Source organism: Protopterus annectens, chromosome 4.part0, assembly GCF_019279795.1.
Source record: "Protopterus annectens isolate FY-2018-M chromosome 4.part0, PAN1.0, whole genome shotgun sequence".
Classification (NCBI taxonomy): Eukaryota; Metazoa; Chordata; order Ceratodontiformes; family Protopteridae; genus Protopterus; species Protopterus annectens.
Window position 1 is genome coordinate 829644193 of NC_056733.1, and position 15206 is coordinate 829659398.

At 42.4% G+C, this 15206-nt stretch overlaps 1 protein-coding gene across 1 annotated transcript in view; it reads right to left on the reverse strand.

Annotated features, from left to right (window-relative positions):
- Positions 1-15206, reverse strand: part of LOC122800348 (protein HIRA) — a 1504941-nt gene that overhangs the window by 86122 nt on the left and 1403613 nt on the right. The window contains exon 22 of the mRNA XM_044069797.1: positions 8047-8210. Coding sequence (XP_043925732.1) covers positions 8047-8210 — 164 coding nt within the window. The remainder of the gene's footprint in view (positions 1-8046; positions 8211-15206) is intronic.

Sequence of the window (15206 nt, forward strand, 5' to 3'; positions counted from 1 at the left end):
GTCGAGGCCAGTAAGGGGCAATGAGGTTCCTTTTGCAACCCAATGCAGTTGCGCTCTGTATGAATTTGGGTATTAGGGGAAACGGAGGAAAGGCGTAAAGAAGTCCCTGAGGTAAATCGTGGACTAGAGTGTCTCTGGGGGAGTGGCCGGGAAGTGGAAGAAGGGAGAAGAAATTGCTGCACTTGCTGTTGAAAGGTGTGGCGAACAGGTCCCAGCAAGGCTGACCCCATTTGCGAAAGATATGTTCCGCAATTACCTGATTCAAAGACCACTCGTGAGGCATGAGAACTGCTCTGCTGAGCCTGTCTCCGATGACGTTGGAACTCCCAGGGATGTGCGCTGCAATCAGAAAATGTTGGGAAGAGTGACTGAGTGCTTCTCGACATAGAGGACAGGATCTGGTTCCACCCTGCTTGTTGATGTACCATACCACTGACATATTGTCTGTTTGAATTGCAATGGTCCTGGGAGGGAGAGAGTCCAGAAGGGCTTGCAACTCTAAAAGCACGGCTCTCATCTCCAAGACATTTAAATGCAAATGGTACTCGTGAGGCTGCCAGGTGCCTTGCACTGTCCTGCCCTGATAATGCCCCCCCACACTATCAGGGAGGTGTCCGTGGTCACTGTGGCGACTGGAGGGGATGGCACAAATGGTCTGCCCCGGGACACTGATGGGGAGACCATCCACCAAGCAAGGTGCTTCTTGCATGCTTCTGTGATCATAATCTTGTGAGACATGGGAAGCTGTTGGAAGGACCACAGTGTGAATAGAAGCCTCTGGAGGATTCTCATGTGAAAGTGGGCCAGTGGGGCAAGAAGAATTGCTGATGCCATGGAACCCAGTGTTCGGAGGACGAACCTGACTTGAATCATTTTGCATGTTAATAAAATCTGTACTTGTTGGCGAATTAGTGATACCCTGTCTGGTGGAAGGTTCTCAAACATGTTCCTGGTATTTAGATTTGCGCCTATATAAGTGATATGCTGACAGGGCAACAATGCAGATTTTTCTAAATTTATTGTGATACCTAGCCTGGAGCAAGTTTTGATAGTGTAGTCCCTGGCTTGCATGAGGTGATGCCTGGTGGAAGCAGTGAGGACCAGTCATCTAGATATGGAAACACCTAGAATCCCTGACGTCTCAGGTGAGCCGTAACCACTGCCATGCATTTGGTGAACACCCTGGGGGCTGTGGTGAGACCGAAGGGCAGAGCTCTGAACTGATAATGACTGGCTCCCAGCCAGAAGCGAAGGAATCTTCTGGAGTGCCTGTGCATTTTGATGTGGTAGTACGCATCCTGAAGATCTATAGAGCACATCCAATTATCCTGACCCAGGAAGGGTAGAATGGACTGTAGCGTGACCATCCAAAACTTTGCTCTTTGTACAGACCTGTTTAGTCTGCTGAGATCCAGAATGTCACCATAATTGCCACTGTGCCTCAAGGCATGGTAGGTACAAAATCCAGTATGCAGGGTGTGCTTTCCTTAATTACTAATGCCAAGGTTTAAATGCACACAAATATTGATGTGTTCCAAATGCATGAGAGCCTCATGATTACGTAAATCGTTGCTAAGACTTCAGGCATTGAGCCGAGACACATTAAAATGTTCCAGTTTTGGGTTTGATATGCTTGCTGTGCTGGAATGCCCATTACCTGGACTCTGCGTAAAAAGGCATTATGGGGCAGCAAAGACTTTTCCACTATTGCCAGCACCCAGTTGTCTGAGGTTATTTCTTTCCAAAGGGGCAGACAGTGAGAGAGGTGGGAAGACAGGTAGGAGGGCAAGGCAGTCACTCATTGTTGCCATTGTTTCTGTCCTGAAAAGGCCATCTTTGGGCTTGTTGAGAAGAGGCAGTTCTTGATGAAGGTTGTCTCCTAGTCCCTTTCTTATGCCTACTGGAGGAAGGGAGGATTGAAGAAGGGGCCTTTCTGACATAGGATGTCTTAGCAGGATAATTTCTGTAGAACTTGGGTATGGGAGAGACCAGCAGGTGTTTAATGTCCTGCAGCTCTTTGCTCTTCTCCTGTAGATTTTAAATAGTTCTGCAGATTCCTTTCCAAATAGGAGGTTATCTAGGATTTTTGACTTAAAATCTTCTGGTAGAGGTTGTAGCCTAAGCCAAGAGTATCTGCACAGAACTGATGCAGTTGCAGCTGATCTAGCCGAGGCCTCTGCTGCGTCATACCTGCATCTGATGGAGTGCCTGGCCACCTGGGATGCCAGGGATAGCTTAGATGCTACTTCAGTTTTGTTAGGGGAGTCAGGCAGGGAGCTCAGAAGTGTAAAGGCTTGGGAAACCAAGTCCAAGGCATATTTACCCATATGTGTTTCGTAGTTAATGGCTCAGAAGGCCAGGGTAGAGGAGGTGCAAGTCTTCTTGCCCAGCCTATCCATAATTTTGTCTATCAGAAAGTAAAAGAGATGAGGAAGGGAGCAATCTAGATTGTCTATCTTGGGGCACAGCTATGACAGCAGGGTCCACCAAGGGGGGGGGGGGGTTTACAAGGAACTTGTGGTCCTCGGGCACTTTACAGAAATGGTCTGATTTCTTTGGAGCAGGTGGCTGGGAGTCAGGGTTCTTGGAGCATGAAACAAATGCATCCAGGTATGCAAGGATCACCAGAGGAATGGCAGATGGGGAGAGTGACTCAACCTGCAACAATTCAAAGTATCTTTTTTGAGTTTCTGACATCTGGGAAGTATCCCATTTGAAGTATTCTTTCATCTTGGTGATGGTTTCACCAAAGGTTATGTCCTCTGGAGGGGAGTCTCCTTCAACAGAATCCTCATGTGGAGAAGAAAATTCTAGGGGTGAGGCTATTTGAAAAGAAGAGGTGATAGACTCCTCTGAGCAAGATGAGAGGGGCCTCTTCTTCCCAAGGAATAGGAAGGAGTGAGGTAGCAGAAGTAGGACTTGGGCTGAGCTGTGGAATAGAAGGGGCTGAGGAAGGTGGAGGCCTTAGAGCCATAAAGGCCTGCATCAGGGAGTGAGTGAAGGACTGCAAGTCCGGTTGACTTTCAGGTAGGCTAGATAAATGCTTAGTTTTTTGTCTTCTTTTAGATGGAGAAGCTTTAGGACACAGGGTAGGCCTAGAATCTGGGGCCTTAGTAAATGAAGGAGCTTTGGATTCCTGAGATCCAGAAGGGCAGTCCAGTAGAACTTGGTTCCCCCTCAACTTCAGGAAAAAAATGACGTCCTAGTTGTCTCCACAGATGTGCCAGCCAGCGCTTCGAATACGGTTACCTCGAGGGAGGCCATAGAAGCAGATGGCTCTAGTGGGCATCTCTCAACCCTTATATCGGTGTTTGGCGGGGTGTCTGACGATGGAGAGGCAGTGATGGTAGGCCATGAAACTTTGGCTGTTCTACTGGTTCGGACGATTATGGATCCATCCTTAGGGCTTGTTTCTTAAGCCTTTGATTTTCTAAGTACAGGTTAAGGGCGGACAAACGGTGTCTAAGAGTTTTTGGGATGAAGGATTGGCAGATGGCGCAGGAAGTATGGTCGTGTTCCCGGTCTAGACAGAAGGCGTAATGTTTGTGGGTGTCGTTATGTGGAATTTGACATCCACATTGACATTTACCTTTCTTAGCTGACATCAGCTAACGTAAAAAGCAGCTAACCAAGCTTCAAGCAATAATATCAATAAGAAATCTCCAACGGGGTACTTAGCTTTGGACGTCTTGATAAAGAAAAGTGATGCTATCGATTTGATGTTTGACTGCAGCAGAAAATTTCTGAGGTCTGTGCGTGCAGACGTCACATTTAAGGTCCCTGGTTTATGGCCCTACATGTGCCATGCCACTCACCAACAGCAACCAGGCTGAAAGCTTTTGTATAGGAGCCGACATTCGGATCGTCTGAGGCTGAGGATCCCACAGTGAGAATACTGCAACATGAAACTAGAAGGACATCTTCGGTTACCTTCCCTTTCATCCCTTCATGCCCACTAGGTGCATAATGCAATACCTAAAGCATTAACCCCCCCCCCCCCAATACCTCTTACAATTAACTTTTACATCTTTGAATCTAGTTCTTAAGGCCTAGTTAGGTACAGGAATTATCAAGGGTACAAGTCTGTACCTGCAATTCATATTCTGACTGAGATGCCACTTATTTGTACGAGGTCATAAATAGGTGAAAAATTCTCTCTTTCTCTCTACACCTTTTTAACCTAGTCCAGCCTCTACGCCATAACACTACACACTCCCTTCCTGAATCAGAAATTGCAGAGAACACATGAATGTTCCATTTTCAACTTTCTTGGAATCAAGACTCTTTAAACAATGTCTAAATTGTTTGACGCTCACTGACAACTTCTTTCTACCTGCAGCATATTACTCCAAGTGCGATACTCAAATTAGACGCAAAGCTCTCCACAAACAAAATGAGTGAATACCCCTTTACCTCCAGCAAAACCGACATTGAGATACTAGCCAGCTCACCTCTGTAATCTTGCAATTCTGTTGGACTTAGAAACATCACAACACACACCCATACAGTCATCAGGCACAAGTCACTAGGAAAGAAGTTAATAATCCTTTCTTAAAATTATACTGGAAAAACACTTATAATTAGTGACTCTGACCGGATGCAAAAATGCTAAATTCACCAAACCAGATAAGGAAATAGTCACAGTATCCTGCCTCCCACAGCAATGAATAAGGACGTCACAAAGACCATTAAGTTGATCCAAGATTTTCAAAATGATTCTTACTTTGCAAATTATGCATGCCACAATCAATGACACTGGATGTTCTACTCTTCCAGTGACAGAGAGACACTGCTGACCTCGTGGACGCCCTTATCAAGGCAGGTAAACACTTTGTAGATTATTAAGATCTCTCCTTTACTAAGGATGACATCCAGTGATTAGTGGTTTAGCTTGTGTCAATTCAGGGGGAGCCAGTGCCTCCCTGATTGAAGGGAAATGTGTAAGGCCAAGACCCACTTTGCATGGGATGGGCTACACCACTTCTCAAAAGTTAAGATACTGAACAGACGTCCGTTCCCACTTCCCCTCAAGTTGCTTTTTTGTCATGGTAAAATTACTTCACTTTCCAAGCCAAAAACTACAGATAACAATAAGGTGAATACAGAACTTACTAATGACAGCTACTTAATAAAAACTAAGTTGCCTAGAGGCTAACCTTGCCTTTGAGGGAATCACAGTATGTGCTTTCTCTCACACACACACATACACATACACACAATTCAAACAACTGTGCTGCATTTCACAAACACCAAATGACTACATTCTCAAGTCAGTCAGTCCCAGTGAACGAGGAAATGGTGTATCCATTTTCATAGCAAGTCAGTCTTTCAAAAGTAGGGTTACAAGAAAATGTGGGATAAAATACTACACAACCAAATTACACCACCACCATAAACTACAGCTTTATAACATATTATCATACTCCCCTTCCATGTCACATGAACACTTCCTTGATAAGCATATAGCCTTCACCATAATGCCAAATACACTTCTACTTGGTGACCTGAATTACTCATTCAAGGATTGGGAAAACTATGCCTCAAGCAATAATCAGATGCAAACAGTACTAGATTTCATTACACTTCATCAATCTAAAACTGTTAAAAAAAAACACCAAGGGGAAAGCATACTAGTTATCAACCTGGCAAACTTCCTTGCCAGCTGTATTAGAACATTGCCCCTTCCTTATCATGTGACTACAATCCCCTGATATTCCATACATACAACAAACCAAGTGAAACAAAAGATGATACAATCTGTAAGGATTTTTCCAACAGGAAATCTGGTACCCTGAACATTACCTTGCTTAATTCAAAAGGTATTGTATATCACACCACCCTCACCTCCTATTTATGACTCATTCATTGCACTATACAATGCCTTAAATAACAGCAGTGAAAGTTCATTCTTGTGAGGCATAAATATAATGTAGTACAAAAAGACACTTCGGAGAAACACCCTTAGCCTGCTTATGCAGTCGTCCAGTGGCCGTGGTCAATGCAGAACAAAAAACAAATTAAAACTGACAATAGCAGGTGCTAAACCTGCTATTGTCAGTTTTAAGGCATAAACATAATGGACATTTTTGAAATAAACCTAAATGGTGGGACTACAAAATCAACAACTAAATACAAGACTAAAGTCAACCCCATCCAAAATGAGCTCACTAAAACATTCAGACACAAACCTATTTCATTTCAGGTAACACTTGCCATTAAGATGGGTGACAATTACAAAGCCTTCTATGACCACCTCTGAAAAACAAAGGGGAGGAAGCAAGAATGCAGTATCGTAGAAAACTCATACTGTCAACAAGATGGTAACCACTACTCTTAATAATGTCACAAACATAAGTTTCATGGGATGAGATGAGCTGCCAAGAATCTGTATCTGTGCAGCCAGAAATAGCCTAATATTCCCCCTTATATTATCTTCTGTTGACCGGGTTTAGTCCCACTAGGCTAGAAGCTTCTTTTCAGGGGAGACCCACAGTGGTATTTATACTAATAGGGAATATCTGGCCAGGGCATGAGGGAACTTCCCCTACTCTTTTCAACAGGTGCCTTGGGGTCTTTTACATCCACTTCAGCTGTCACCAACTCAGGCAGATGGGGCCTCAGTTTAACATCTCATTTGAAGCATACCACTCAAAAGTGCAGCACCCCTCTTATGCTGCAGTGTAATGTCAGCAACAGATTTCCCAGGTGTGAGAACAGAACCCACAGCCTTGCACACCAATGCCAAATGTGATACCTGTTGCGCCATTGACACAGAATTAATACATTACTAAAAACTGACTGTGCCCTGACATCTGGAAGCAGAATGATCTGGTCTAATACAAAAAACTGTCCCTTTTATAGACCTCAGTACTTACTGACTGATTAGCCTTACCAGTAGCATATTGAGTAAGGAGATGGAGAGAATAATCATAGAACTTGATGAGACAGACACAGGTAAACTTCTCCTCCATAAGCTAATCCAGTACACTTTGTCAAACATAGTTCATATGTGATGTATTGCTGGACTGATTATTACCAAGAAAAGATATGTGATGTATAATTTATGTAAATGGAGAAAAATGTTAATATGGTTTGTTTTCTTTTCTGTTAATGCATGTTTTTCTGTGCTTAATTTTACATACGTCTGAAAGCAACACTATTACCATGGATGAAGATATACCTAGCTTACCTTCAACCTGGCTAAGGTATATGACACTACAGTCCATGATGGATGAATTATACCTAAACTTAAATATATAAACAAACAAAGCTATGATAACTTGGGTTCACAACTGGCTACCTGGTCTTATACAACAGGTAAGAACAGGCCTATTATTCTGCACCATCTCCTGTCACCTGCGAAGTCCCTTATGGCTCTGTTCTACAGCCACTTCTTCTTGACAACTTTTACTCAGGGGTGTGAAAACTAACTCCAGTATCTGGCTCAAGCAAATATACAGATGTCAACTATTTTGGACCATTATTCTTAACACCTCTGATATTGAATTTGTTTTTAGTGCCCAAAAAAGGCAGCATTTTATCACTTGGTAGCCTGTCACCAGCTTTATGCAATACTGATGGGCAATAACTTTGGTTTCCACCCGGGACAAAGAAGAGTTGTCAGTATGTGCTCAATTCCACACCACCAGCTGATGATCTTCCAGGGCCAACCTGATTCTAAACCCAACTCACAGGCATCAGAGCAGAAATCAACTGCTGCACCAAAGAAAAAGGTATGCACGTATGCACGCAGACTGCTTAATGCTACTTCTGAATACATACATCACAAAAAGAAGATATAGTCTACTTTTCTATAAAATGTTATGCCATGTCTACTCTTCCTTACTCAGCTAATGTATTAAATAATAAATGATGAAATATAAAATGATTTTCTAGTAACAAATACATTTAACAGAGTATTAAGTTGACACCATTTAGAGAAAAAAAATCATAGTGGACTATGTCCCAAATGGGGCCATACTACAGGTCTGTACTTAAAGCATTTGTTGCAGTTTAAATGATTTAAAACACATGAGAATAGCTCACCTTCACTGACGAGGAAGCGGGCATAGATGATAAGCCAATGCCGGTATTCCGGGCTGGACTGCAGTAGAAGTGCTGCTACTACCTGGTTCTCTAAATAAGACAATGTTGATCCTTGCTGCAATGAATGAGGGACAGAGAACAGTCTACCAGCTTGACGTCCCACACTTTAAAGACAAAGAATACAGGGCAGGGCAGTGAGAAAGCCATAAGTAAGCAGTGTCAGACACATATTCACCTTTAACCACAGTTTTGTATTTCTAAATATGGTACACTTTGACCACAACTACTGTCAATGACTTCTTGTTCTTCAGTATCACAGCAGCACATACTTCAGACCATCCCTTCTGAAACTTCCACACTAATCTATAAACTGTTAAGTCACACAGTGTTAGAAAACACAGTGAATAAAGTACCTACTACTAATATCCCTGAAACAAAAACTGTAGACTCACTATAATTCTTAATGAAGTTAGACCATCTTCACACATGCTGAGACGGCTTTAAAATAATCTGTCGCAAAACAGTACTGAGTTGAAAAAAACATTTAGCAGAACTACCATAGAGTGGATGCAGTACCTAGACCTTTAAAATGAAGTAATTAACTCAAAAGAAACTCACATAACTGAATATTTTTCTTAACACTGTATTTCAACTACCAAAAGCAGTACTGTTAGTCACTTGACATGCAAAGTACCTTAAGGAAGTCACAGAACAATTTCATCAGGTCTTTGGGAGGTTCTTAGTCAACAGACTGCATCACAGAACTCAACCCATCTTACAAATGGCAATTTCCAGCTGTCTTCAAAGCAGTCTTCTCAGGTAAGCTTCCCTCCTCAATTTTTACTTGCCAAATGTTAATGAAAGGGTGTCAGTAAAAGAAAAGGGCATATCATTCCCCTTATGGTTCCTTTCTTGCTTACAGATGTGAAATAAAAAGTCAGAGGTTTGAGACTAACAAACACTTAATACATGACCTAAAGATACTACTATGATGGTATCATGCCTGCAGATTGAACTCTCTGCTGAATGTGTTTTAATGTAATGCTTCAGTTCAGTGGATAACAAGGTATTAGGCCAAGAAGAGAATGTTAATGTTAACTCATTGACTATGCAACATATGTGGCTCTGGTTTAGACTGCTCCCCAGATGAAGTGGGAAGGATGGAAATGTGCACTTGATGTCAAATCACTCATCCTCAAAGCTAGTGTGCGTTGCTGAAATTCTGCTTCAAGGTCCCCACTCAAGGGAAACACTAGGACTACAGTGCTTGTATATATACACACACACACACACACACATATATATATATATATATATATATATATATATATATATATATATACACACACACACACACACACACACACATATATATATATATACACATATATATACACACACACACACACATATATATATATATATATATATATATATATATATATATACACACACATACATATATGGATTCACTTTATAATCTCGAAAGACTGAAATCTTGAATTTCAGTATCTCGAGACTATAAAGCCGAACATTCAAAATATCGAAACCCCAAAAGTGCGAAATTCAAAATCACGACTTTTAAATACACCCTCCACCACACAAACATACACCTTCCTCCCCACACTACAACAAACAAACCAAACACAACACAAATACACGCACCTACCCTATATATAAAGCAGGGGGCAAGCCCCCGTGCACCCCCCACTACTTATATATACTAACTCCAAGGTTGCACTAAAAAGACAGACACTAAACCCACCACTACACACTTTACATTCCCCTAGCACAAACGCACATCACATGCATACAAACACCACCACTCTCAACACTTACACACTCACACTCTTACTTACATACTGTAACCTACACCTACAACTTCCCAACACACTCGCACACTCTAAAATCCCTACCAAAACCCTTAAAAAATAAACACTTACCCATCCCTCCAGCTATCCACTAACACAGCGCACCACCACAACCTCTGATTCAACATTTCCGGATTTGGTCATGTGGACTTCTTCGCAACTGGGCTTTCGAGATTTTAGTCTCGAGATTTCAGTATTTAGAGACAGTGAAGTGCACGCATGTGTGTATACATATATATATATATATATATATATATATATATATAGATAGATATATATATATATATATATATATATATATGGGTCACCTTCATTTGACCTAAAGTTCATTTGCCCGACAGAAATTTCAGACAGCCCAATTGTCTGGCAGTTCATTTGTCCGACAAGCAGAAAAAGGCAAATAAAAGGTATATGTCCTTTCCCCATAGTAGTGCGATCCTGGAGTTAGAATATATAGTAAGGGGGGGGAAGTCCCCCACCTACTTTGGTTTTAGTGAACAATAAAAAACCAAATTGGACAATATAAAACCAAATTGTGGGGGGGCTTCACCCCCCAATGTGGGGGGGCTGTGCCCCCCTACACCCCCCCAACTACAGGTTCATAGGTAGGTACTAGGCTATCGGCCTAAGGGCCTAAGTAAGCCTAGCCAACAAGGTTCCCTGGCTTACGCCACACAAGAAAGTTAATTTCCTGTGCCCCTGCCAAACAGAGCCACAGAACTGATCCATGGGGTGTATTTCCTATTTCCCATCCACTCATCAAGATTTTTTTTGAAGAGTGCTAATGAGGAACTTTGCTTGTCACAGATGGGTAAGCTTGTTCCAGAATATAGGAAGTCTCTGGGACAGGAATCTATCCCTCCAGCATGTCCTGTTTATTGTGGTGACTATGTTTAGGTCCCTAGAGTGTGTAGCTCGGAGGGATTGGGATTTCTTAAGGTGTAGCATGTCCAAGACCTCTGGGTTTAACATAGATTTATATCATAGGCAGAGATCTCCTCTGAGTAGGCGATATGCTACACAGTAAAGCTAGAGTTTTTTGAGACAGTCAGTGTAGGGCATCTGCTTGAGGCCAGTAATCCTCTTTGTGAGGTACTTCTGTGGCCTTTCCAGCTGCTGCAGATGTGTTGTGAGGTACATTCCAAAAGGGGCGTTATACTCTATAATGGGTCTAATGAGTGCCGAGTAGAGGGGAACAATGACCTCTTTTTTTCCTGGAAGAGAACCCTTTTGTGATGAGGTGTGCCACAAGAAGGATTTCCCGACTACTGTGGTGATGTGATTATCAAAGGAGAGACTACTGTCCACCTGGGTCCCAAGGTCTCTTATCACACATTCAGCATTAAGTAGACTGCCGTTTATGTGGTAGTTCGTGGGTACAGAGCTTTTATCAAAGGGGATGACAATGCACTTTTTGGCATTGAGCTTGAGGCCATGCCTCTGACACCAGGCATCTGTCTCAGAGAGGCCCTTTTGTAGGATGTCCACATCATTTGAGGACTCTACTATGACTCCTAGTTTGCATTAGCCAGAGGCCTTCTGTGTTAGCCTGTACTTCAGAAGTAGATAACAAACAGGAGAGGTTCCAGGACTGAACCCTGTGGTACTCCACTTGTCATTGGTTTGAAGTCAGATTTGGAGTCTGCAACTTTTACAGTGTGGGTTCTGTCAGTGAGCCAGTTGGCAACCCATCTTGTGACGTAGGGATTTATACCTAGTTTAGTGAGTTTAGCTATATTTCCAGAATGGGGGATGGAGCTGAAAACCTTGGCGAGGTCAAGATAGGCTGTGTGCACCACCTTACCCTCGTCTACGGCTTTGGTGACTGCCTCCAAGTCGTCAATCAGGTAAAGAAGGCATGATCAGCCTTTTACAAACCCGAACTGGGTGGCGTCCAGAGTTTGGAGGTTATCAATGTCTTTGTTTATGAGCTCCATGATGATACGTTCCATGGCCTTGCAGACCAGGCTCGTCAGGCTAAAAGGGTGATAGTTACCAGAATCAGTGGTGGCTCCCCCTTTGTGGACTGGGATAACTGTTGCTGTGCGCCATTCAAGGGGCACAAGGCCTGACGTGAGACTATGATTGAACATGGTGCTTAGATGGGGAGCCAGTTCGTTCCGAAGTTTGTGTAAAACGCAGCCTGAGATGTTGTCCAGTCCCCATGGATGCTGTGTTTTTGGTTTTAGTGAGTGCAGCTTTTACCTGCACAGATGTGATTACAGGGACTCTGCATTCTTCCTGTATAGATATGGGCCCTTTAGGGGGTGAGAGGGGGGAAAAGTTAGCACTGAACCTATCTGCCAGGATGTTGGCAATTTCAGTTGGTTCTGTAATTTTCGTGCCGTTGTGCTGCAACTCAGAGCAGATCTAGGTGTTGCCATTGAGATTCTTGACATAGCTATAGAATACTTTGTGGCTGCCCTTAGAGTCCATGGAAATTTTGTTTTCGTAGCAGGCTTTGGAGAATCTTATAAGGGATCTCAGCTTCTTACTGAGGCTGACCAGGCAGCTCCTCCACTCATGGGATTTTACTCTCTTTTGCAACAGTTTCTTCTTTCTGTTGTAAAGTCTGTTTATGGCAGGGGACCACCAGATTGGCTTCCTTTTTTTGGAGGATAGCGTCTTGGTTCTGTTTGGGATAGCATGATCCATGCACTTGTGTAGGTGCTTATACAGTGCATTTGTGTAGGATTCAGCAGTCGTAACTGTATTGTCCATCTGCATGGGTGTCATGAAGTTCGCCACTTCTGTCTTAAGAAGCATGAAGTTGGCTTTGGAGAAATTTTTTACCGTGGTTTCCTTAATGGTGGGTGGGGGTGGGAAGCGGATACCTAGGGTGATTAGCTTATGGTCAGAGCTGACCAACAAGGAGTTGATTTCAGGTGTGGAACACCAGTCACTCATGTTGGTAATGACTAGGTCTAGGATAGTGTTGCCCCTGGTGGGGGTGTAGACAAGTGAATCCAGGGCATTGGAATTTATGAATTCCAGAAAGCGTTGAGTGAAGGAGTTGGTATATGAATAGTTTTCCCAGTTAATGGTGGGGTAGTTGAAATCGCCCATTATTAGGGTGTTTGGTTGAACCCTAATATTTTCCAGTTGTTGTTGTTGTCTTTCAGCTGTTCCCGGTTAGGGGTTGCCACATCGGAACTCCAGTCCGCTAATGATTGGCAGTAGATTTTTACGAACGCCGAGGTGCCAGCTCGACGTTCAACCTTCAACAAAGGCACACCCATTTACGCATGTCTTTCAAACACCCACCCAACTGCAGGGAGGACATGCAGACTCCACACAGAAGGCACTCCCTGCACTCAAGCCGAGAATCGAACAGGAGAACTTCTTGCTGTGAGGCAACAACACTACCGCTGCACCACCGCGGAAGTTATTTTCCAGTATATCAAGAAAAAAGGAGTGGGAATTCTGGGGCATGGTGGGGGATCTGTAGTAAGCTACAATTTGGAGTGCAATTTTGCCCAGAGTTATTTGCACTTGGATAACCTCGGATGCATTATGCTGCGCAACTAGCCTGGAGGTGTAGTTATCCTATATATTCTAACTCCAGGATCGCACTACTGTGGGGAAAAGGACATATACCTTTTATTTGTCTTTTTCTACTTGTCGGACAAATGAACTGCCAGGCAAAAAAACTGTCGGCCAAATGAACTGTCAGGCAACTGGGCTGTCTGAAATTTCTGTCGGTCAGGCAAATGAAGGAGATTTATACATATACATATACATACATATATATATATATATATATATATATATATATATATATATATATATATATATATATCTATATATATATAGATTCACTTCATAATCTCGAAATACTGAAATATCGAATTTCAGTATCTCGAGACCATGAAGTTGAAAATCCATATAACCGAAACCAGACAACCACGAAACCCAAAACCGCGAAAACAGACAGCACACACTATGCAACACATACACAAACACACAACTCCCAACACTTTCAAAAAAGAGGAATACAACACACACGTACACAACTAAATAAACACACACAACTACCCTTACTACATGCATGGGGGCAAGCCCCCCTGCACACCCCCCTACTTAAATATACTAACTCCAAGGTTGCCACTACATACACACACACGAAACACCACCATAAGAGCAACATTCCCCTCGCACACACACATCAGTGTAAGAAAACACACTAACACACAACACAGCCCCTGCTCAAAACCCTTAAACAAAAACACTTATCTGAATCCATGAACACAGCACAACAAAAGAACCCCTACTTCAACATCTTCATGCGCGATTTTGAATTTCGCGCTTCTGGTCTTTCGTGGTTTTCGGCTTTCCACTTTACGGGCTCGAGATTCTGAAATTCGATATTTCAGGATTTCGAGCTTATTAAGTGAATCCATATACATATAGGTCCCTATCATTTGGTCGACTCGCATTTGATCGAAAATGATTTCAGGCAGCACACTTCACTGAAAGCTCATTTGGTCGAAAATGAAATATAGCCACTGCCCCACTGCAGTGCGACCCTGGAGTGAGAATATTAAGTAAGGGGGGGCACAGCCCCCCCTCATTTTGCAAATAGTTTCTACTGATAATGTATATTTTAATATAACAGTAAATGCAGCAGGATTATGTGGGGGGCTAAGCCCCAACCACCCCCATACCCTCCTTAATTAATATTCTCACTCCAGGGTCGCACTGCAGTGGGGCAGGAGCTATATTTCATTTTCGACTAAACGACATTCGACCAAATGAGCTTTCAGTGAAGTGTGCTGCCTGAAATCATTTTCGACCAAATGACAGGGACCCATATATATATATATATATATATATATATATATATATATATATATATATATATAGATATATAGATATATATATATATATATGTATATATATATATTCACACACATATATATATATATATATATATATATATATATACACACACACACACACACACATATATATATATATATATATATATATATATATATACACACATATATACATATATAAATATATACATACAAGTTTCTTACACCCACAGGATGATCTCCACAAACCATGGGTGCCAGGGACCAAGAGGAAAGAATGGGTCAAAATCAGGAGTTGACAGCTGCAGATGAAATGGGGAAATTACTTTAAAATGTACTCTAATGCTGAAAGGTAGAAAGAGACAACTTGAGCAAGACTGAGAAGTGCTCGTCTTTCACTGCGTTGCATTAGCAGGGTAAAACTGTATGCAGTACTAAGTCTTACCTGCAAAAGCAAAGGGCATATAACATT